The following is a 22,867-nucleotide window of genomic DNA, read 5'->3' as shown; positions in this document are numbered from 1 at the left end:
TAAATCCCAATCCCCACAAAGCCGTGTAGGTGTGAACCCGGCCTTACAGAACGCTCTCCTGACTCTCGTCTCTCCAGTGTGGTCTGCTTACGTTTCTGCTCTTCTTTGTATGTTTCCTGTTGTTTTTATTTTCTCTCATTGGTTTAACTTTGTTTTTCTTTGGTGAGGATTATATATGGTTAAAATCACGCAAAGCCCTTTTAAATGGTTTCCACCCCTGTAATCCCAGATAAGATCTTTACATGTTGAAATTGGACCTCGGACTTGCAGTTTCCTTTAGGATATGTTCACATGGGATGGATACGCTGCAGATTTTTCATCCGAATTTGCGGGCGGAAATCTTCCAGAGTATTTCAATAGCACTAAAAGTGAGTGAGATTTTCCGAAATCTCATCCATACGCTGCAGAAAAAAATGTGATCAGAATATGTGCGCAAATTGACCTGCGGTGCGGATTTTAAATATGCAGCATGTCAATTTGTGTTGACATACATACGGCAGAGGTCAGGTGGGGGAGTATGGAGAGGGATCACGGGTTGAGCCTGCTCCATAGAACAGGCGTTTTAACCCCTTAGATGCTGCAGTTAATAGCGACTGCAGCTTCTAAGCAGTTAGTAATACGGGGCAGCCCCCTCTGGCTTGCTAGACCCCTCCCCCCCCCCATAACGCGACTGCAGGGTGCCGATGGTTGTAATGATCAGGCTGCCAAGACCCCCAGGTTAGGCATCTTTGTACACCTAAGAAGCCCTTCTTCCGGCAGGGCTTTATAGGAGTCTGTCAGTATAACTATATACTGCAATACATTAGTAGTCATGCAAGTGATCCAGCGATCGCTGGTTCAAGTCCCCTAGGAAAACTAGTAAGAAAAGAGTTAGATAAAGTTATTTTTTATATATATATATATATATATATATATATATATATATGTATGTTGAAGAAAAGACACCATTTTCCCCCGAGCGCGCAATGTAAAACATAATTGGTATCGCCGCGTCCGTAAGAGTCAGAACTATAACAATATAACGTTATTTAATCAGCACGGTGAAGGCTGTAAAAAAATTTAATTAAACGGCAGAATCGCTGTTTTCGATGTCACCTCATCTCCCACAAAAAATGGAATAAAAAGTCTCGAGATGGTACCAATAGAAACTAAAACTCGCTCTGCAGAAAACAAGCCCTCCTACCACTCAATCGACTAAAAAGTTATGGTTTTTGGAATGTGGGAAGGAAAAAATGAAAGTGAAAATTCAAAAAATGGCTGCGGCGGGAAGGGGTTAAAGATGTTCTATGAAGGCAACACCTTTAAATGGAAAGCTACTGTGGGTCCAGCTTCTCTGATCCCTCCCGGGGGAAGCCTTATCTGGCCACTCAATTCTCAGGGGAAATGTAACATTATATGCTAGCCGCTCAAATCAATGGCCGTCAATGTAATCCACAGACAGGCCGGGTCCGCCAGAGTGGCGCTGACGTCCATGTTCCCTAATAGGGTTTATGGAAAACTGTTGTCTTTTTGACATTACCCATTTAAACTGATTTGGAAAAATAAAAGCTGCACTGTGATTGGTTGGTTTTGCCAACGCGGCCAGTTTTTCTGTTTTACAGATTTGATAAATAAGGCGTTTAGATGTTACATGAAGATGAGTGAGATTTGTAAATGTCTCTCAAGTTTTGCGTTTCCGGACCGCCCTGCTCAAAATATCGATTAAAATCACAGCATGTTTTTTTTAAGGCAATTTTTTCCCCTATTTATTTTAATAAGGGGTAAAATAATGAATAAAAAAACTGCGATCCGTTTTGTTCCATGCGGGGCCTTGAAGTCCATCTCTGAGGGGTAATACATAAAACATGTCCATGAAGGGCAGGTGTAACATGCAGAGCATCACACATTGCTGTAGCAAGTGTCACCGTGAACCTTTCCTGTCCCGACAATCGCTGGCTGATGGATTGTATTGATGGATTTGTCAGATGAACGAGTGACGTTTGCGTTACTCAATGTATTACTATGGATTTGTGGCGGTCTGCTTGTAGACCTAGTACAAGATTAACATTTATCAGCTGTCGGCATGATGTCTGATCGCTGGGGATCCCACTGCTGAGAACCCCAGCAATAACTCGGCTGTTTCTGCCAGCCACATAGACCTTGAATAGAGCGGCACCGCACATGTTCAACCACCACCCCATTCAAGCTCCTGCTCACTGCGACCATGCAGTGAGGAGGAAAGCGGGTCTCCGCACCCCTGTTCTAGTGATCAGTGGGGTCCCCAGTGATCAGACATTTATCATGCTGTGGATGGGTCATAAATATTAATCTTGGGATAACCCCTTTTTAATTTTCCCTGTGGTGGCGCTGCAGGGAAATTCAACACTTGCTGCCAGTTTCCGTCACAGAATACAATTGATGGGGATCCAAGCAGCGGGACACCCTGTAATGATCTCCCAACTCAAAGGGATTGTTTTCACTATAATGTCCATCTCTAAAGTAAGGGTCTTTTTACACGGCCTGATATGGTCAGTGAAAACGTGCTCCGATCCAGACGGCTCGTTGATCGGCCCTCGTTTGCTGCGTTCATAAGGATCAGTAATTGGTTATGTATGGGGACGAGTGCTCATTACTACGATCGTTCGTCCCCATACAGCAGCGTATATATCCCTGTTTACACAAGATGTGCTGCCAACTAGCAACTATTTTATTGGTCGCATAAATGAGCAGATCAGCCGACGAATGAGCATTTGCGTGTTGATTGGCTGATCGTTCATATGAACGCTCGTTTGTCGAATCGTTAGCCGTGTAAAAGACCCTTCAAGGGGTTGTCCACCTTCTGACAACTGATGACCTATTCCCTGTATAGGTCATCCATACGAGTCCGACACCCGGGCCCTGCACCGATAAGCCACTCCAGTTATGGCACATAATGCTATGTATGGAGCCCGGAGGCAGTTGGCTCCGTACATAGCATAGCGGCCATGCTGCAGCTCTGCTCCCATTCACTTGAATTGTACTGCAGCTCAGCCGCTATTCCGTGGCTGGAGCCAACTGCTTCTGGCATGTACGTCCGGTGCACGGCGGCATCGGGCCAGCTGAAATGTGCAGGGCCCGGGTATCGGACCCTCACAGATCATGTACGGATGACCTTTCCGGTGGATAGGTAATCAGTTGTCAGAAGGTGGAAAACCCTTTTAAGGCTTCATAACCTTTAGGGTATGTGCACACACACTAATTACGTCCGTAATTGACGGACGTATTTCGGCCGCAAGTCCCGGACCGAACTCAGTGCAGGGAGCCAGGCTCCTAGCATCATACTTATGTACGGCGCTAGGAGTCCCTGCCTCTCTGCAGGACAACTGTCCCGTAGTGTAATCATGTTTTCAGTACGGGACAGTAGTTCCACGGAGAGGCAGGGACTCCTAGCGTCGTACATAACTATGATGCTAGGAGCCCGGCTCCCTGCACTGAGTTCGGGCCGGGACTTGCGGCCGAAATACGTCCGTCAATTACGGACGTAATTAGTGTGTGTGCACATACCCTAACTGTGTAACTATATGTTGTTTTAGTGTTCTTATGTCAAGGCTCCACTATTGCCCGGTAGCCGATGCATCTAAATAATTGAAACCACCTAATCTTTCTGGTCCCTTTTCTACTGATGTTTTTGAGGGATTGTCTCATGACAGACATTGATGGTATATTAGTAAATTATGCCATTAATGTCCTATCGGTGGCGTTCCGACTGTGGCGACCCCTGCCTATCTCCAGAGCAGAGTTGCAGCAGTGTTAGTAAAGTGCAATGGGACTTCGTCTGATGTCAGCTGCCTTCCCTGTGGACCATATGGATTGTGATTGACTAAATTGGTCTTTCCGCTGTCACTTCATTCTAGCAATTGGGGGTGCATCAGACCCCCACTAATGTCTGTGACGTATCCTACAAATGTACCATCAACATCTGTCACGAGACAGCCCCTTTAAGTTCTTAGTGATGGCTACTAAAGTCCAGTTGGCTCCTGAAGGGGTCTAACAGTCTACATTGCCTTGTCCTGTCCTTTGTAAATCATGTATGAAGCTTCATACCCATTACTGGAAACGTAATCAACTGGTTTTTTAGACACCTCCTTAAAATGTAACCTATAAAAGTAAAGTCATTTTACTTGTTGTGACAGGTTTGTGTCTCAATACTACATTTCATAATTTTTGGCAGAAAATTGGGCCATATGCTTATAATCTAGCATGTAGATTCCCGCTGACCCGTCACTTCTATAAAGCCAATTCATCATCCACCTCTACGACCTGGACCAAAGCTCAGCAGTGGATCCGCACGTTATACTTAATATTTGGTATAGCCGCAAAGGAAATTGACAATGAAATGACAATTCTGCAGCCTCTTCTACTAGAATTGACATTATATCCAAGTGGTTGTTGGAAAATGTGTTTAGAAAAGACACTAATGGTGTCTCACTCTCCTTTTAGATATGTCAGGCGTCTGCATTCCCACCTTCGTATTGCGGTAGCAACACCCAGACCGCTTGCGCTTCACAGAAGGTCCGAGTATTGGGGCTGTAATATGGATTACCCTTCTGTCCCTTTTTAAAGCTGATCATGGATGTATTCTAATTGATATGTTAGCTGAAGACTGAAAAATAACCTACCGTTTTGTGTTCACAGCTCCAATGTGGATCTAGATGTTTTTATGGGTTACAGGCCATCTATCTCTTAAACAGGGGGCAGAGGGAATGGAGGGTAGTAATGTGACTGCGGGATTAAACAGGGTCTTAGTCTGCAACTATGGAGACACATAGGTCTGCATAGGAGCTGTATACACAAAAAGTAGGATATTTGCAAAGTAATTTTTTTTTTCTTTTTATGCATTCAAGCAATAAAGAAATAGTTGCACATACTGTATCCTTTTAAGTTATTTCCATGCTCTTGAAATCCACTTCAGCGTATAGCCTTCCTTGGCTAATATTGATAGTTGCTGGTTTAGTTTTCTTCTTACTTTCCATGTAGTTTTCTTGTCAATTGAAAGTGCAGTCTTGTAGACAATAACAAGTTATCAGTGATCTTACGGTCTTCTGTCCTCTAGGTTCACTTACCCATCTCTCCGCTCCCCTCTGATGTCCGAATTGGTGTTTGGTTTCATGTGGGGGATTTGGTTTGGTCGAAGGTGGGAACGTATCCCTGGTGGCCCTGTATGGTGTCCTGTGATCCGCAGCTTCATGTACACAGCAAGATCAACTCCAGAGGTAACAGAATAAACCTGTATGTATGAAGTGAGTTCTCCGCCACCTCCTGACGCACAGGATGTTCTATGTATGATTGCTATGTATCAAGGGCAAACACCCGAAATGTGCCATTGGTAAGAATCTCGGTTGTACTGCTGATGTAATAATCACCTCTCCTCCAGGTGCTCGGGAATACCACGTACAGTTCTTCAGCAATGAGCCAGAGAGAGCCTGGATACATGAGAAGCGCATGCGGGAGTATCGGGGCCAAAAGCAGTACGAGCAGCTGCTGGCCGAAGACTCCGCCAAGAACGTCAACCAGTCTGAGAGACTTAAGGTGTTTTTTTTTTTGTTTTTATATTGTAAAAGAAATTAAAAAAAAATTTTTTAGACAATTGTTTTTCTAAGGACCATTTCACATGCTAAAAATAGGACCACATTTTAACGTCCGTTTCGTCATGATAGTGTAAAATAGGTTTAAATTGTGATATACAGATGTGTCCTTACCTTTCCTCTTATCTCAACATATCCCAAGATGTATGGGGCGAGATAACCAGCTTTGCAAAAAAATATAATTTCGTGATACTCTGTCACGAGGTGCCTCTGCTATGCGTGTCCACCCAGTGGTTGTGATGTGGATTGCAGCCTGTCAAGAGTTTTGATAGCATGTCGCGATATTGTATTGAATTTTTTTTTCATGAGAAATTAGAGTCCCTAACGAAATTCAAGCAAAGATAAGGGTGGACACATCTGTGAATTTGGTCTCATAGAGCTGTGGTGTGGGTCAGGTATTGCATAGTGAAACTGGCTTAAGGAATAAAGAAAAAAAAAAGCAGTCCTACTTTTAAGATATAGTCACTGATTGTTTAATTAAAGGGTTTTTCGCATCAGAAGCATTTACAGCATATTTACAGGGAATGTCATAAATACCTGATAGGTGGGGTGTTCCACTCTTGGGAACCCCATACCCTGGGAGAACGGGGGCACTTGCCCAGCCCCCTTTTACTGATACATGGAAAGGTTTTAATGGTGAGGTAGCCTCAGTTCTCCTGATAGGTTGTTGCGTCCCACCTATCAGTGATTTATGGCATACCCCTTTATGAACAGCAATTGATTACACTTGACTCTTCATCTGCGCCTCCATGCACACGGCTGTGTTACAGCTCTGCACAGGGGATACGTATTTATATCCAAGGACTGTACCGCATCCTGTCCTGTGAAATTTAGAAAAGCCTACACCAAAGGTTGCGCTAATACTGTCCTTGAAGGGTAAGGCTGGGTTCACACGACCTATTTTCAGACGTAAACGAGGCGTATTATGCCTCGTTTTACGCCTGAAAATAGGGCTACAATACGTCGGCAAACATCTGCCCATTCATTTGAATGGGTTTGCCGACGTACTGTGCTGACGACCTGTCATTTACGCGTCGTCGTTTGACAGCTGTCAAACGACGACGAATAAATGGACTGCCTCGGCAAAGAAGTGCAGGACACTTCTTTCAGACGTAATTTGAGCCGTTCTTCATTGAAGTCAATGAAGAGCAGCTCAAGATTTACGAGCGTCACAGACGCCTCGCATAATACGAGGAGGAGGTTTTACGGCTGAAACGAGGCAGCTGTTTTCTCCTGAAAACAGTCTGTCTTTTCAGCCGTAAAAGCCTCTCATCGTGTGCACATACCCTAACTAAACGATCGACAAACTTCTGACATGTCATAGTGACATGTCAGAAGTTTTGATTGGTGGGGGTCCGAGCACTGAGACTCCCACCAATCGCTAAAACGAAGTGACAGAAGCGCTCGTGTGAGCGTTCAGCCACTTAGTTTCTGTTCGGCCTTTTCCGGAAATCAATGTATTGGAGTACGGGCTTAATAGAAAGTATATGAGCCCGTACTTTGATACATCGGCTTTCTGGAAAAAGCCGAACAGAAATGAAGCGGCTGAGCGCCCGCATGAGCACTTCTGCCTCTTAGTTTTAGCGATTGGTGGGGGTCTCAGTGCTCGGACCCCCACCAATCCAAACTTATGACATGTCACTATGACATGTCCGAAGTTTATCGAACATTTAGTTACCCTTTAAATATACTGCTTCTGTTCATACTTGCAGTATGTTTAAAAAAAGGAAAAAAAATGGATTAACCCCTTCCCGACATCCGCCGTATATATACGGCGCTGTCGGGAGGTGCTTCCCGCAAAGCGCCGTATATGTACGGCGCAGTGATGGTGCGGGCTCAGGAGCAGAGCCGGCACCATCACCGCGGGGTGACCGCTGTATTATACAGCTGGCACCCTCCTGTAACTGCCAGGACCGGAGCTATTCTCCGATCCGGCAGATTAACCCCTCAGATGCTGCGCTCAATAGAGCGCAGCATCTGATAGGTTTTCACCCGATCGGCAACCCAGTGATGCAATCGCTGGGTTGCTGTGGCAATCGGACGCCAGAAAATGGCGTCCGAGTCTGCCTTGTACGGGAGCCGATGAGGACCCGCCTGCGGCGAGTCCTCATAGGCTTGCTGTCAGTGAATAACTGACAGCGCTAATACACTGCACTACATATGTAGTGCAGTGTATTAGAGTAGCGATCGGGGCATCAGGCCCTCATGTCCCCTAGTGGGACAAGTAAAAAAAAGTTAATAAAAATGTGGTAAAACAATAAAAACACACATTTCAAATAAAAATAAAGCTAAACTGACTTTTTTCCCATAGTAAGTCTTTTATTATGGGAAAAACCGTAAAAATCAAAAAAACTATACATAATTGGTATCGCCGCGTCCGTAACGACCCAAACTACAAAACTATTATGTAATTTATCCCGCACGGTGAACGCGGTAAAAAAAAAACATGAAAAACAGCGCCAAAATCTTTGTTTTTAGGTTACATCTCCTTCCAAAAAATGCTATAAAAAGTGATCAAAAAGTCACATTTACTCCAAAATAGTACTAATAAAAACGACAATCCGTCCCGCAAAAAATAATCCCTGACACCGTTTCGTGCACGCAAAAATAAAAAAGTTATGAGTCTTAGAATATGGCGAGACAGAAAACAAGTGATTTTATAAAAAAAGTGATTTTATTGTGCAAAAGCTGCAATACATAAAAAAAACTATATGAATTTGGTATCGCTGTAATCGTATCGACCCGCAGAATAAAGCTAACATGTAATTTAGGGCGCACTGTGGATGCCGATAAAAAAAACAATAAAAAAATATTCCAGAATTGCTTGTTTTTGATAATTTCCTTTACCAAAAAATGAAATAAAAAGTGATCAAAAAGTCGTATGTGTTCTAAAATGGTACCAATAAAATCTACAGCCCGTCTCGCAAAAAACAAGCCCGCACACCGCTCAATCAACTGAAAAACAAAAAAGTTACGGCACTAGTAATGCGGTGATGAAAAACATCTCAATGCGCAGGCCGGAGGGGAACATTCCTGCAGTTTCAGGGCCCTAGTATTTAGGAACTAGGAAAGGGAAGGGACATAGCACATCCGCTGTAAGCGAGGGCGCCCGTATTATACCAGCGCAAAACTTTCCCAGCAATATTTCCCAATATACGAAGGAGAAAAAGTCCCCAAAAGGTGCAGAGCGTTACAGAAGGGGGATAAGAAAGAAAACCGTTTATCAGTGTGACACCGGCCTGTGCATAACGGATCGCTTCACATCGTAACACACACCTATGGATAATTGGATTATTTACCCCATTATTATACCCTCTTATTATGCCCTGATATACTCCGCACAGCTTACATATACCCTGATGTACTCCTCACAGATTACATATACCCTGATGTACTCCGCACAGATTACATATACCCTGATATACTCCGCACAGATTACATATACCCCTGATATACTCTGCACAGATTACATATACCCTGATGTACTCCGCACAGATTACATATGCCCCCACATTATAAACGGAAATACCAGCAAAACCCCAAACAGAACTATTACCAAGCAAAATCCATGCTCAAAATGGCGGTCTATTCCTTCTTAGCCCTACAGTGTGCCCAAACAACAATTTATGGCCACAAGTAAGGCATTATCATACCCGGGAGAACCCGCTTAACAATTTATGGGGTAAGATTCTCTAGGGGCACAACATCTTGTGCGGTGAATGGGCAGATCAGTGGAGAAATTGCAATTTTCACTTTGCACCATCCACTGTGTATTCATTTCTGAAAAACACCTGTGGAGTCTAAATTCTCACTACACCCCTTGATAACTGCCTTTAGGGGTGTAGTTTCTAAAACGGGGTCACTTTTGTTTGGTACATCAGGGGTTTTGCAAATGCAACACGGCGTCCGCAAACCATTCCAGCAAAATCTATGCTCCAAAAGATAAATACCGCTCCTTTTCTTCTGAATGCTCCCATATACGTAAACAGCTGATTATAACCACATATGGGGTGTTACCGTACTCGGGAGAAATTACTTTACAAATGTTGGGGTGCTTTTTCTTCTCTATTCCTTGCAAAAATGAAAAATGTGTATCTAAAACTACATCTTGTTGGAAAAAAAAATTATTTTTCATTTTCATGGCTTAATTCTAATTAATTCAGCAAAAAACCTTTGGGATCAAAATTTTCACTATACCCCTAGATGATTCCTCAGGGGGTGCAGTTTCCCAAATGGAGTCACTTTTGGGGTGTTTCCACTGTACTAGTACTACAGGGGCTCAGCAAATATGACATGACACCCAGAAACCATTCCAAAATCCAAATGGTGCTCCTTCCATTCTGAGCCCTACCGTGTGTCCAAACAGATGTTTGTGACCACATGTGGGGTATTGTTTTACTTTTTCTCCTTCAGTCCTTGTGGAAATGAAAAAAAAAAAACTAAACCTACATTTTCTTTGAAAAAATGTAGATTTTCATTTTTACGGCCTACTTACAATAAGTTCTGTAAAACACCTGTGGGGTCAAACTGCTAACTGTACCCCTAGATAATTTCCTCATGGGGTGTAGTTTCCAAAATGGGGTCACTTGTGGGGGGTTTCCACTGTTTTGTCACCTCAGGGGCTTTGCAAATGCGACATGGCCTCCGCAAATCATTCCTGCTAAATTTGAGCTCCAAGAGCCAAATGGCGCTCTTTCCATTCTAAGCCCTGCCGTGTGTCCAAACAACCGTTTATTACCACATGTGGGGTATTGTTTTACTCGGGAGAAATTGCTCTACAAATGTTGTGGTGCTTTTTCTACTTTAGTTCTTTTGGAAATGAAAAAAAATTAGCTAAACCTACATTTTATTTTAAAAAATGTAGATTTTCATTTTCATGGCCTAGTTCCAAAAATGTTTGCAAAAAAACTGGCCGGGCCAAAATGCTTGCTACACCCCTAGATAAATTCCTCGAGGGGTGTAGTTTCCCAAATGGGGTTACTTTTGGGGGGTTTCCACTGTTTTAGTTCCACTAGACCTGTTCAAAGCTGACATGGTGCCTAAAATATATTCTAATAAAAAGGAGGCCCAAAATCCACCAGGTGCTCCTTTGCTTCTGAGGCCGGTGCTTCAGTCCAGTAGCACACTAGGGCCATATGTGGGATATTTCCTAAAACTGCAGAACCTGGACAATAAATATTGAGTTGCATTTCTTGGGTAAAACATTCTGTGGTACAAAAAAAATGGATTCAAAATGAATTTCTGGAAAAAAATAATGAACTTTGTAAATTTCACCTCTACTTAATGTTAGTTAGCAACATTTTTGTGTGGTATAACTGCCTGTCTTACAAGCAGATACATTTAAATTGAGAAAAATGCTAATTTTTGCAATTTTCCGCTAAATTTTTGTGTTTTTCACAATTAAATACTGAATGTATCGGGCAAATTTTGCCAGTAACATAAAGTCCAATGTGTCACGAGAAAACAATCTCAGAATCGCTTGGATAGGTAAAAGCATTCCGGAGTTATTACCACATAAAGTGAAACATGTCAGATTTGAAAAATGAGGCTCTGTCAGGAAGGTCAGAAGTGGCCAAAGAGGGAAGGGGTTAAACGCATTTTCACATATTCCAAATCAATCCAAAAATTTAAATGTCCGTCTAAAATTTTATTAAAAAAACCTCCCAGAAACAAACATTCCCCAGTTGTGTGAACCAAACATAATGGAGCCTTTGTGGCATTAGAAATTCAGAGCCTGTGGATCCACTAATAGTGTTGTGTTTTTTTTAATTGGATGTTTACATTTTCTGCTAATTGAGCGTTTTTTATAAATCACATTTTGGTTTGTAAATTAATATTGACATCATTCTACAAACATAAAACAGCTGTAACTCAACGCCAGAATTGTGGCGCAAATAACATTTTTAAATTTATCACAATGACTTTTCAATCCACCAGCAAATGATCGGGGGATTGAAAAGACAATGTTATATTTGCTTTCCGTTAGGGCGATCAAAAATAGTTTTGCTTCATCACATTCTGAGAGCCATAACTTTTTTATTTTTCCGTGGATTGAGCGGTGTGAGGGCTTATTTTTTGCAGGATGAGCTGTAGTTTTTATTGGTACCAATTTTAGGTTCGTACATCTTTTTGATCACTTTTTATGAAAACATTTTTGCAAGCGAAGGTGACCAAAAAACAGCGAATTTGGTGGTTTAAAATTTTTCGTTTATTACTGCGTTCAGCGTGCGAGTTAAATAACGGAATATTATAATAGTTCAGACTTTTACGGATGCAGCGATACCAATTTTGTTTACATTTTTTGTTTTTTACATTACTTTAGAGGAAAAGGGGGGTTTTTTGAACTTTCAACATATATATATATTTTTTGTTTTCACTACTATTAACTTTATTAAACTTTTTTTTTTTAAACCATGTATTAGTCCCACCACATTATAAGTGCCCTATCTCCTACATACTCTGATTGGCGCTGTAATGTAGATAACAGTGGTTTTTATTTTGAAAAACGATCATTTTTGAGGAAGTTATGAACAATTTTATATTTATGCTAATTCGTTTCTTAATCGACAACTGGGCGTGTTTTTACTTTTTACCAACTGGGTGTTTTACAGAGGAGTGTATGACGCTGACCAATCAGTGACCAATCAGCGTCATACACTTCTCATTGTTACAGTGTGATTGTGCAGTGAAAGAAGCTGGGCTGGAACAATGAGAAGTGAATGAGGCTGATTGGTCACTGATTGGTCAGCGTCATACACTCCTCTGTACAACGCCCAGTTGGTAAAAAGTAAAAACACGCCCAGTTGTCGATTAAGAAACGAATTAGCATAAATCTAAAATTGTTCATAACTTTGTCAAAAATGATCGTTTTTCAAAATAAAAACACTGTTGTTATCTACATTACAGTGCCGATCAGATTATGTAGGAGATAGGGCACTTATAATCTGGTGACAGAGCCTCTTTAAACCAGCGATAGTTAGATCGCTGGTACAGTATACTGCAATATCGTCATTTTCACAGGCTTCCGTTAAGCCATGCCTGAGACACGGCTTAACAGAGGCAGACAAAAGGCAGCCCTGTGGGCCTTCATTAGGCCCCTAGGCTGCCATGACAACCACCGGCGTCCCCTGATCGCTGTGTGGTGGCACCGATACGCTGCCACCCCCTCTTTTCAACGCTTCAGATGCTGTGGTCGCGATTGACCACAGCATTTGAGGGGTTAAACGGCCAGGAACAGCACGATCGCTGTTCTTGGCCGTTAGTCTGGGCTGTCAGCTGTAAAACACGGCTGACACCCGCTGGGTATGGAGGGCGCTCAGCTCGTGAGCGCCCTCCATACTTCCTTATGACACTTATCACATACATGTACGTGATAATGCGCCAAGGGGTTAAAGTCTATATACACCTTCACGAACATGCCCTGTGTAGTATGATTTTACATACTCCATTCATACTATACTATATTAAAACTCCCTATGAATACAGGGTCAGACTACACAAGGTTTGTTTGAAGTCTGTTACCATGGAGATGTAGATCTAAAACAATAGGACATTTTAATCAATTTGTAAAGTTGCTTAATTTTTAATCTTGGGCGCATTAAAGCAATATAACAAATGGTTGCAAAGGTGGACATGGCCTTTAACTAGTTAAATGTGCGTATTTAGTATATGCTGCAATTTCCTCCCAGCAGAGCTGTGCACACACAATTGTTAGGAATCCCCCAGAAATGCACTGCATCATAGAGGTCTCAAAGTCATATTTGTTTTATAGATGCGGAAACCTCGACCTCAGAAGGAGCGCATCCAGTGGGAGATCGGCATTGCTCATGCAGAGAAAGCCCTGCGAATGACTCGGGAGGAGAGGATAGAACAGTATACCTTTATCTACGTAGACCCAGAGACGTGTCCTGAACCCAAAAAAACAGTAGTCAGTACCAAAAGGAGTCGGAGGTCTACCTCTAGTAATGAGGCCGAACCTGTCCGTCCTAAAGAAGTCTCCTCTCCGGCTTCAAAGCACTCTGCTCCTTCACAGCCCCCTCCATCCAACGACAATAAAGACTCTGTACCTGAAACTCGCAGGCAAAGTCAGAGGAAACAGGCTCAGGAAGAGGAGCAACCGCCACCCCAGCCCCCACCAGCAAAGATCCCATGGAAGACGGCAGCCGCCCGCAAGTCACTTCCTGCCTCCGTTCTATTGCACAAGGGCACAATTGACCTTCAGAAATGCAACATGTCACCTGTGGTGAAAATAGAGAATGTCCTCGCTCTCCATAATGCATCTTCTGATGGTTTTGAACAGTTCATATACACAACCAAGGTAAGGCATTAAATCCAGTTATCTTTTGTTATTATGATGGAAGTGTCCAATCGGACTATTATTTCATGCCAATATGTAACGTTACAGTAAATAACTGAGCACAAAGGATCCTATACCTTAGAAACCAGCTTAACACTGTTAAGGCCCTTTTACAAGGGCCAATGATTGGACAAATGAGCAATTCCCATCATTGCCCTATGTAAACAAGGCAACGATCAGACGATGAACGAGTAAATGATCATTCGTCGGTTCATCGTATAGTTTATGCAGCAATACATTGTATTGTTGTCGGCAGCACATCTCTCTGTGTAAACAGGGAGATGTGCTGCCAACATGATGCAAATGCACGGGGTCGAGCGATCATGGTAATGATCACTTGTCACCATACATTACCAATCATAGCTCCTTGTGAAAGGAGCAAACGAGCGCTGATCAACAAGCTGTCTCGTTGATCGGTGCTCATTTTCACGGCCCATGTTGGCCGGTGAAAAGGGACCTTTGTGTGTTGGCTGGGATTTCCCACCAATGTAATATGTTTTGGCAAGCTGCCAGACACCGTAGTGCAAACACTAGATAGAAGCAGATCAGAAGCACAGGACAACTTTTTTTTCTCTCGAACGGGTGCACGTCTCCCAGGCCACAGTCCAAAAGTGACCCCTCAGTCAGGATAGGAAGAAATTGAGACAGCACTCCAAAATATTCAAAAATAAAGATCCTTTATTCCACGTGTGTGCAACGTTTCAGCTCGGTGCGAGCCTTTCTCATGCTTGAGAAAGGCTCGCACCGAGCTGAAACGTTGCACACAAGTGGAATAAAGGATCTTTATTTTTGAATATTTTGGAGTGCTGTCTCAATTTCTTCCTATCCTGTAGTGCAAACACTGAGGCCCCATGCAGACGACCGTAAAATCACCCGTAATAACAGGCCCATTCATTTCTATGGCCGACGGTCACCTTCCCGTATGTCTACGGGAGTGTGTCCGCGCCGTAGAAATCGGCCCAAAAAATAGGACCTGTCCTAATTTCTTTTTTTTACGGACCGTGCTCCTATACTTTATAATGGGAGCACGGCCTGTAAAAACGTCCCGCTGCTGGCCGTGCCCGTAATTACGGGTTGTAATTACGGGCACGGTCGTGTGCATGGAGCCTTAGGGTGGTTCGTTTAAAGTGTAGCTCCATCTTCGAGGCAGGCTGAGGCTTTTGCCCTGATGATGGGTAATGCTGCAGGGGAATCAGGACAGGTCAGTTGCTAAGGCATCAGGTGGACACCAAAGCCTCACCTGCACAGGAGCCCTTTAAACGTGGATCTACACTCTTAAGGCCCCATGCACACGACCGTAAAATCGCCCGTAATTACGGGCCCATTCATTTCTATGGTATTCATTTTCGACTGGTAGTTGGCCATATCCTGAAGTTTACAATGAGGGTAATCCACCATCCGTCACCCCAAAGCCACCTATAACATGAACTTAATTTTGTCATACATTTTAAAGAGGTTGTTCGAAGAAGATTATTAGTTTTTTTGATTGCAGAAACCGTGCCACTCCTGTCCATTCATGTAAATATGTGCAATACCACACAGTCTTTGGACTACAGTGCCCTTGTTTTTGTGAAAAAAAAAAAAAGTGCCTCTATCTTCTAATACAGTAATATAATAAGGAAGAAATAACACACTTTATATGTATGGAATGGATTTTCTGCCACGTGTGAACATATCCTAACACAACGTGGGGATTTTTCCTTGTGAAATCTTAAGGTGGCCACACACATTTAATGTCGGACGACCCTTTTACCTTGCGGCATTTATTAGATCCTTAAAGGGGTTTTCTACCTTTGTAAAACTATGTTGCAAAACGTTTTAAATAGGCATTAAACTGACTTTCTAATATACTCACCGATGCAAAGATGTTGATGTCTTCTATTCGCGAGTAGTGTCACGTGACTCCGGAAGCAGCTCAAGTTTTCTCTTCTGCTGACGTGCCGACCGGTCTTCTATGTTTTGCACTTCTGGACGAGCTCCTCCTCCGCTCTTCCCCACGAACGGCGCGTCATCAGTGACGTTCTTGTTGGCTGTTCTGAACATCTATATAGTAAGCCAGCACATGCGTGTTTCAAAAAAGGTGTATTTGAATCGCGCATGCGCACTAAATGAAAATACTTTTCACATGCGCAGCCCCTTGCTTCTGTTTAGCAGAATGACTGGAAGAAACACACAGAGGTAAATAAACCTCTGAATGTCAAGAAGCGTAATGCGAAAAAAAATTAAAAAAAATATGTCAATTATATTCAGGGGGTTTTGATATAGAAAATAATAGGTGCAAGGTTAAAAAAAAATACATAATTATAGGTATTGGAAAACCCCTTTAAGGGACATAAGCTAGCTTGTGCTAATGCACTCCAAATGAAGACCGGATATGTAAAAAAGACTGGAGATTAGTTTAAGAAGGACCCCAGTCCCATGACACATCTCTGGCTTGTGTTCCTTGGAGCATCTATTAGAGTTAAAGGGGAAGGACACTGTTCTTGTTTCAAGAGGTGTCTCTGGCAGTAGTCACTAGCGTGCTGCCACAGGATACATCAGCAAAGTAAGAGGGGGAGGGGGGCAGGTAAGTTCTTTATCAAAGGGGTATTTCAGACTAATGTATTTTTGATCGCCTGAACGTATACCCCTATTCTACCCCAGCCAAAAGACAGTGGCTAGAGGGAATGGGGTTCCCCATTCTGTTGATCAGTTGGGGTCCCAGCAGTTGGACACCCACCAATCTAGCATTTATCACCTATTCAATGGATAGGCAAAATATGCTTTAGGCCGGTATACCCCTTTTTGATTTTCTTCACAAGTGCAACAAATGTCTATAATGAGAAGTAATAAAACCGCGACAACCACCGCAAATTCTCCTCTTTTTCTTGCCTGTGCTAAAGACTTCCAGGGAAGAAAGCAGTATGCCTGCCAAAAGGGGGGTGGTGGTGGTGGTGGTGGTGGTGGGGGGGGGGGGGTATTACACCATAAAACACAGGTGTGGCATCCAGAGCATTCAATTATATTTTTATACATGTCTGAGAAGTTGATGACTTTTTCTATCTCTAATATTCCTGAATTGTACAGAGGCTTTTTAGTGTGAAGACTAACAACTCCCTATTCTGGATAGGTGAACGCACGTTGTAAATAGAACTGGCTTGGTATGAAATCCAGCTGGAAATGGCGTATTTGAGATACCCAGATAGCTGTGCTCAGGGCTGGAATAAGGTCGGGGGGGCCCTTGGACAATAAAATGTAATGGGGGAACGAAGTCCTTCCCTCCTGTCAGTCACGTATAGTAGAGGTAGCAGCACATACATGATATAGGCATTATGGAGACAGCCAAGCCAGCAACCCTCTCAGGCCTAATTCACACCAGCGTGTCCACTTTGCACGCGTTTTTTCTGCATTGCACTTCCGTGTGGCATCCGTGTATGGTGCGCGTCTGCATTTTTTTAGGCGCGTATGTCATCCGTATGTCGTGCGTTTTTTACGTCCGCAAAAAAACTGTAGGAGGTGTTTTATTTTTTCCTCATCATTTCTTTAGCAACTGGTGCGTGAAAAACACGGAATGGCGTCTGTGTGCTGTCTGTTTTTTTTCACGCACCCATGACTTCAATGGGTGCGTGATGCGCAAAAAAGCGCACAAGAATACATGCAGCGGACGTGCAGTGGACACGCGCTGCGTAAAAAAACACAATGTCTGAATGGCCCCATTGAATTGCATAGGTCCGTGTGACGTCCGTTGTTTTAACACGCGTAACACGGACGTGAAATACGCTCGTGTGAATAAGGCCTTCGACTACAAAAGTGTAAGCCACAGGAATGCAGGGTCACCTCTTCAGACTGGATAGGATCAGTGATTGGCCATCAGGGAGGGTGGGTGGTAGAGGCCTCCTAGGTCCCCATGGTGGCAGAAGCACCAGGGCACATACTCCATGTTCTCGCTCTATAACATGGGGCTAATCCTAGCTTCTCTATGCTGTTACCTGCATCAGGAACTCTCAAATCTTAAGTGGTCTGCACGGTGAGTTGGAAATGTGATGCCCAGCATGTAATCTTTATGTGTTTGTTTTCAAGGGAGTTGGTAACAAGACCGAAATCACAGTCAAAGCTCCGGAAAAGACATCTGTACCCTCCCCCAATTTGAAGGCGGAGAAAATGTCAGCACAACACACGCCTGCTCCCGAAACCTCATTGGGGGCCACAGGTAGGCAAACTGCACGTGTCAGCCCCTAACACACACCTCCTTACTGCCAAAGTGAAAGGGGGAGGGGGGAAGAGACTGTTGAGCCTGCCGCAAAGACCTATAAACTTAATTAAACGGAGAAAGGACATACCCCCCCAAAATCAGTATTCTCTCCAAACTGCGATGTCACCCCTTTCATATATTTGTTATATGCTGCTTTTTGTGCAATAAACGATACAAAGATAACATGACGTTTGCATTGTTCAGTGGGTTTTCTGTTCTCTTTTACTCTGTGCAGATGAGATGAGGCTGTCAGCAGGTCTGTTTCATACTGCTATATGCCTGGCTGACAACTGCTGACCTCTTACAATAGCTTACAGCACACTTGTAGCAGGTATGAAATAAATCTGCAAGACAACATAGTCCTATATAGAAAGGTTTGTTAGTTGTACTGGGTCTCTTACCCAACATAAGGTCAGTCGTTAGAGTGAGATATCGAAGAAAGAAACGTCACAGTTCTACAGTCTAAAACTTGAGCTCTCGGGGCTTCGTAGTGCAGCTTTTGCCATACACACACTTGATTGTGCGGCTTACATCCTTAAAGTGTACCTATCCATATCATTTTTTTAGTGTGTCATTTATTCTATATGGGGGAAGTGGCAACATCCTCGCCTTGCAGCAGCCAGTAGTTCTTTCTTTGTAAATGTTCAGAAAATGTTTCCCGTCACCAAAAATATTTCTAGGATAATACCGTTAAAGGGATTGTACCACAATCGACCATCACCTATCCACAGGACCCTACACCGATCACTAAAACAGGGGTCCTGAACTTCCCATTATTCCTCACTGTACACCCCCCCCCTGCAGTGAAGAGGAGCTTAAATGGAGTGGATGTCGAGCATGCACACTCTGTTCGATCCAATGTCTATGGGACTGACGGAACCAGCTGAGCACTGTACTAGGCGGTTTCCATCATGCCTATAGACTTTGAATGGAGCAGCAGCGCACATGCTCAGCTCAGCCCCCACTCCATTCATTGTCCTCCTCATGGCGGTCGAGCCCTTTAAAGAGGTTGTCTCACCACAGACATCGCCTGTACGTGGCCTCCTAGATATATGTATTTAAAAACAACTTCACACACATGCGTTTTTTATCTGCTAATGTGGAATTGGTTGTCCTAGGTCACCTCCATCAGACTTGAATGCTCCGATCACACTGCCTGCTGCTCCCCCTCCTTTCCTGCTTCTCAAACACTGCTGGATTTTTTTTGTGACTTTTTTGTTTTTCCTACCAGGCGCCTGTTCTTATCTAATATGAATGATAAGACATGAAACAGCTACTCTGCACTGCTTTCACCCTACAGTATGGTGTGTGTGTGTTTTTTACATCATAAACATCCCACAGCAGCTGCAAAAAAAAATGAAAGCGCCGTCGTGAGACAACCTTTTTAATAAAAGACAGGCAAGAGGGATATGGCGCTGCAGCTTTTCTCCCTTTGTCGGAGACTGCATGCAGTGAGAGGGGAGGGGGAGCAGAAGGGAGAGACATCTGATTGGCTCAGAGCAAACAGTTCTTACATCACCTCAAGAAGAGCCACTCATCAAGCATGGAGCAAGAAAATGTGAATTGAGAGAAACCAGCAAGGGTGCAAGAAGACCCAAAATATGCAGATTAGACACGTTTCTGACTGCATTACATCGAATACTCAAGAGGGATTTATTTACTGTGCAGATGATAGGTACACTTTAATGTAGACTAAAGCCTGAGATCTCACCTGGGGGGGATTTACAATTAGGGGTTTTCCCATCTTGAACATTTATGGCATATCCACAGGATATGCCATAAGTATCCGATTTGATGCAAGTTTCACCTTTGGGACCTGCACCTATCTCCAGAACGAGGCCCCCTAATCCCCGTTCTACCTTGCTCGGCTCCCGCTGCTTCCTGATTAGGAGGTTGGGAGTTACGGAAACAGCCGAGCTACGCTGTTTACGTAACTTCTATAGAAGTGAATGGGAGTTTTGGAAACAGCGTAGCACGGCGAACTACGCTTTTTCCGGAGCGCCTGAGTTCCAAGATTGTAAAACCCTTTTAAATAGTGTAGAACATCCATTGTTAAGAAAATGAGCCCCTTTAATTGTTTACTGGCAGGAATTTAGTATAACGTTGAATCATTGATGGTTACTTTCATCTATCACTACCGTCTACGGAGACATTCGCTTTAGCTGTGCCCGGTGTTAGACTACTTAGTAAACCAATGTGCCTGCTTGGCTTATGTTATGTTGAGTGTACCAAGCTTATCTCCGCTAGATAAGTTACAATGACTTTCTGCCACATTTTTAAACGAAAACCTTGTATACTTTAGTGTTATTTTTGAAAGTATCAATTTAAAACTTTTTAACCCAATCTCTGATCCTTATCTGACACTGCTCCTCCATTGCCAACAACCAGTCACAAACTGCAGGTCTGGACTGAACCTTTAATTTTTGCCTTCTGCCCAGTTGTTTGGAGTTATTTTCAGTCATTGCTGTATGGTGATGTATACATAGACATATACTACCATTGTCAGTGGTTGAAAACTATTCATGTGATCGTCAATGTATTCAAAGTGTACCTCCAGTGTAAAATCCTCTTAGCTCTTAGATCCTCATGTGCAATACCTTTGCCTTTACCTTTAAAACGTTTGTTCTGCAGACTTCTTCCTAATTCACTAACAAGAAGTTATCATCTGGTATGTCACAGATACAGTAGAGCTGCAGCCTGATCACATTTTTACAAGCTTATATAACACTTGACGCTCACCCCACTCTACTCTTGATACACTCCTACACCCAGCTTGACTTAGTGCAGATGCTGCTGTAATCACATGACTTTATTAAAGTGGATCTGTCACTAGTTTATTAATGCCCTATCTTCTAACTAATCTAATAGGCGCTATGATGCTGATAACTACAATGCCATTTGTTTTCAACAGCGTTTATTATTTGCAAAGTTATTAGCATTTTTCTAAATATGCTAATTTGGCTATACTTTCCAAATATGAGGTGACTCTTTCTTTTCACTCCGGGCGGTGTAATGTTTTCTGTATGATGCTGTTCAATCAGGATACAGCTTCTCCCCCTTCCCCACCCAGAAACACTGTGTGATCATATAGTAGACAACTTCCATTCCCGACTGTGTATTCAACTGGCGATATCTCCGGTTGTGTTACAGCTAGAACTGCTGTTCTTGGGGGTCCACAGCTGGAGATATAGCTACTTGAAGTGACCCTTCCCCCCAGCCTCAGTCTCTCACACTGTGTGAAGCAGCTTCATGCTGATAGGACAGTGTCGGAGGCTGTGAGGTAGCTCCACCTCAGGAGAATCACTGGTGGTGACACCCACTTGTCTAGTATAGCCTCATTTGCATATTTAGAAAAAAAAGCTCATAACTTTTTAAATAAGCATTTTGGGACACAATTTTCACTATCGTTATCAGTGTGACAGCGTCTATTAGATGAGCTAGGAGATAGGGCATTACTAAATTAGTGACAGATCCTCTTTAAGCTATCTGTTCCTGTAGCTGACAGCAGGGCGGAAGTAAAGTACTACAGTAATTCAAGTCTCCCTCTACTCTGTCCTGTACTGAAATGAATGGAGTGAGCAGCCTGCAAGTAAATAAATCTAATAAACTGCCGCACTCATTTAACTTGTATTTACTCCCTGAGGATCATATCCTTAGAGGATTTTAATTGGATCACTGGAGCTAGGCTTTAGAGAGAGGACACACGTGGCTTTGTTGCTAATTCCATTCTTCGCTAATTGTATGTAAGTTAAGTGAGGTAGGCTGTCTATTGATTCATGTACTTGTGTCCTTTAAAGGGGTGTTCCCATCTCACCCATTTATGGCATATCCACAGAATATGCTTTTAAATGTATGATAGATGTGGGACCACCTCTGGGACTCGCACCTATGTCTAGAACATGGCCCCCTGACCCCTGTCCTACCTTCTGTCACTGCGCTCTGGCCACTGACTTATGAAGTGTCCAGGTTTTCCGGAAACAGCCAAGCACGTTTTGCTATGTTGTTTCCTGAAATCCTAGAGAAGTGAATGGAAGTTACAGAAGCAGCATAGCACAGCAAACTCTGCGGTTTTGGGAACTCCGGGGCTACAGCGTAGCTCGCTGTGCTTTGCTGTTTCCATAACTCAAATTGACTTCTATGTGTGTTCCTGAAACAGAGTAGCAAAACACTCGGCTCTATCCAAAAAAAAACAGCCAACTCGTAACTCCGTTTCCGGAGCCCAGCAATAGAAGGTAGGTCGGGGGCCCTCTTATCACCGGGACCGCATCTAACGGACATCTATTGATATGCCATAAGTGTTGTCCGAAAAGGGAAAGCAAACCTTTGAACTCTATAAATGTAATGCATTTATTCTGGTTGGAGATACCATATCTGGTTAAGTGTGAAATAGTTCCTACTGGCTGAGAGCTGAAAACTGTTCCCTGTGAAGGAGGGTCCTGAAAGATTGAGAAGCAGAAAGGCATCCATTCCTACCCATGTTTCCTATTGGTGGCTTAAAGGGTTACTACAGTAAGACTAATCAGTGTAATAGTAAAGGATACATGGTCCAATGACATCATACAATCTCATTTCAAGTGCAATCCTACCATGGTCCACTGACTTCTTCCACATCTATCCATTATCATTCACCATAAAATGATTGATGTCAGACAAGGCTTCTATACGGTAACATCCTTA

At 43.2% G+C, this 22,867-nt stretch overlaps 1 protein-coding gene across 5 annotated transcripts in view; it reads left to right on the top strand.

The window, feature by feature from the left end:
- Positions 1–22,867, top strand: part of NSD3 (nuclear receptor binding SET domain protein 3) — a 131,901-nt gene that overhangs the window by 34,781 nt on the left and 74,253 nt on the right. For all 5 annotated transcript variants that reach the window (XM_075858827.1, XM_075858825.1, XM_075858830.1 and 2 more), the window contains exons 3-6: positions 5,072–5,231; positions 5,393–5,547; positions 13,375–13,920; positions 18,019–18,148. In XM_075858827.1, the coding sequence (XP_075714942.1) occupies positions 5,072–5,231; positions 5,393–5,547; positions 13,375–13,920; positions 18,019–18,148 (991 nt within the window). The remainder of the gene's footprint in view (positions 1–5,071; positions 5,232–5,392; positions 5,548–13,374; positions 13,921–18,018; positions 18,149–22,867) is intronic.

The sequence above is a fragment of the Rhinoderma darwinii genome, chromosome 3 (genome assembly GCF_050947455.1).
Source record: "Rhinoderma darwinii isolate aRhiDar2 chromosome 3, aRhiDar2.hap1, whole genome shotgun sequence".
NCBI lineage: Eukaryota > Metazoa > Chordata > Amphibia > Anura > Rhinodermatidae > Rhinoderma > Rhinoderma darwinii.
Note: the sequence above shows the minus strand (reverse complement) of the source record. Positions and strands in the feature narration are given on the sequence as shown.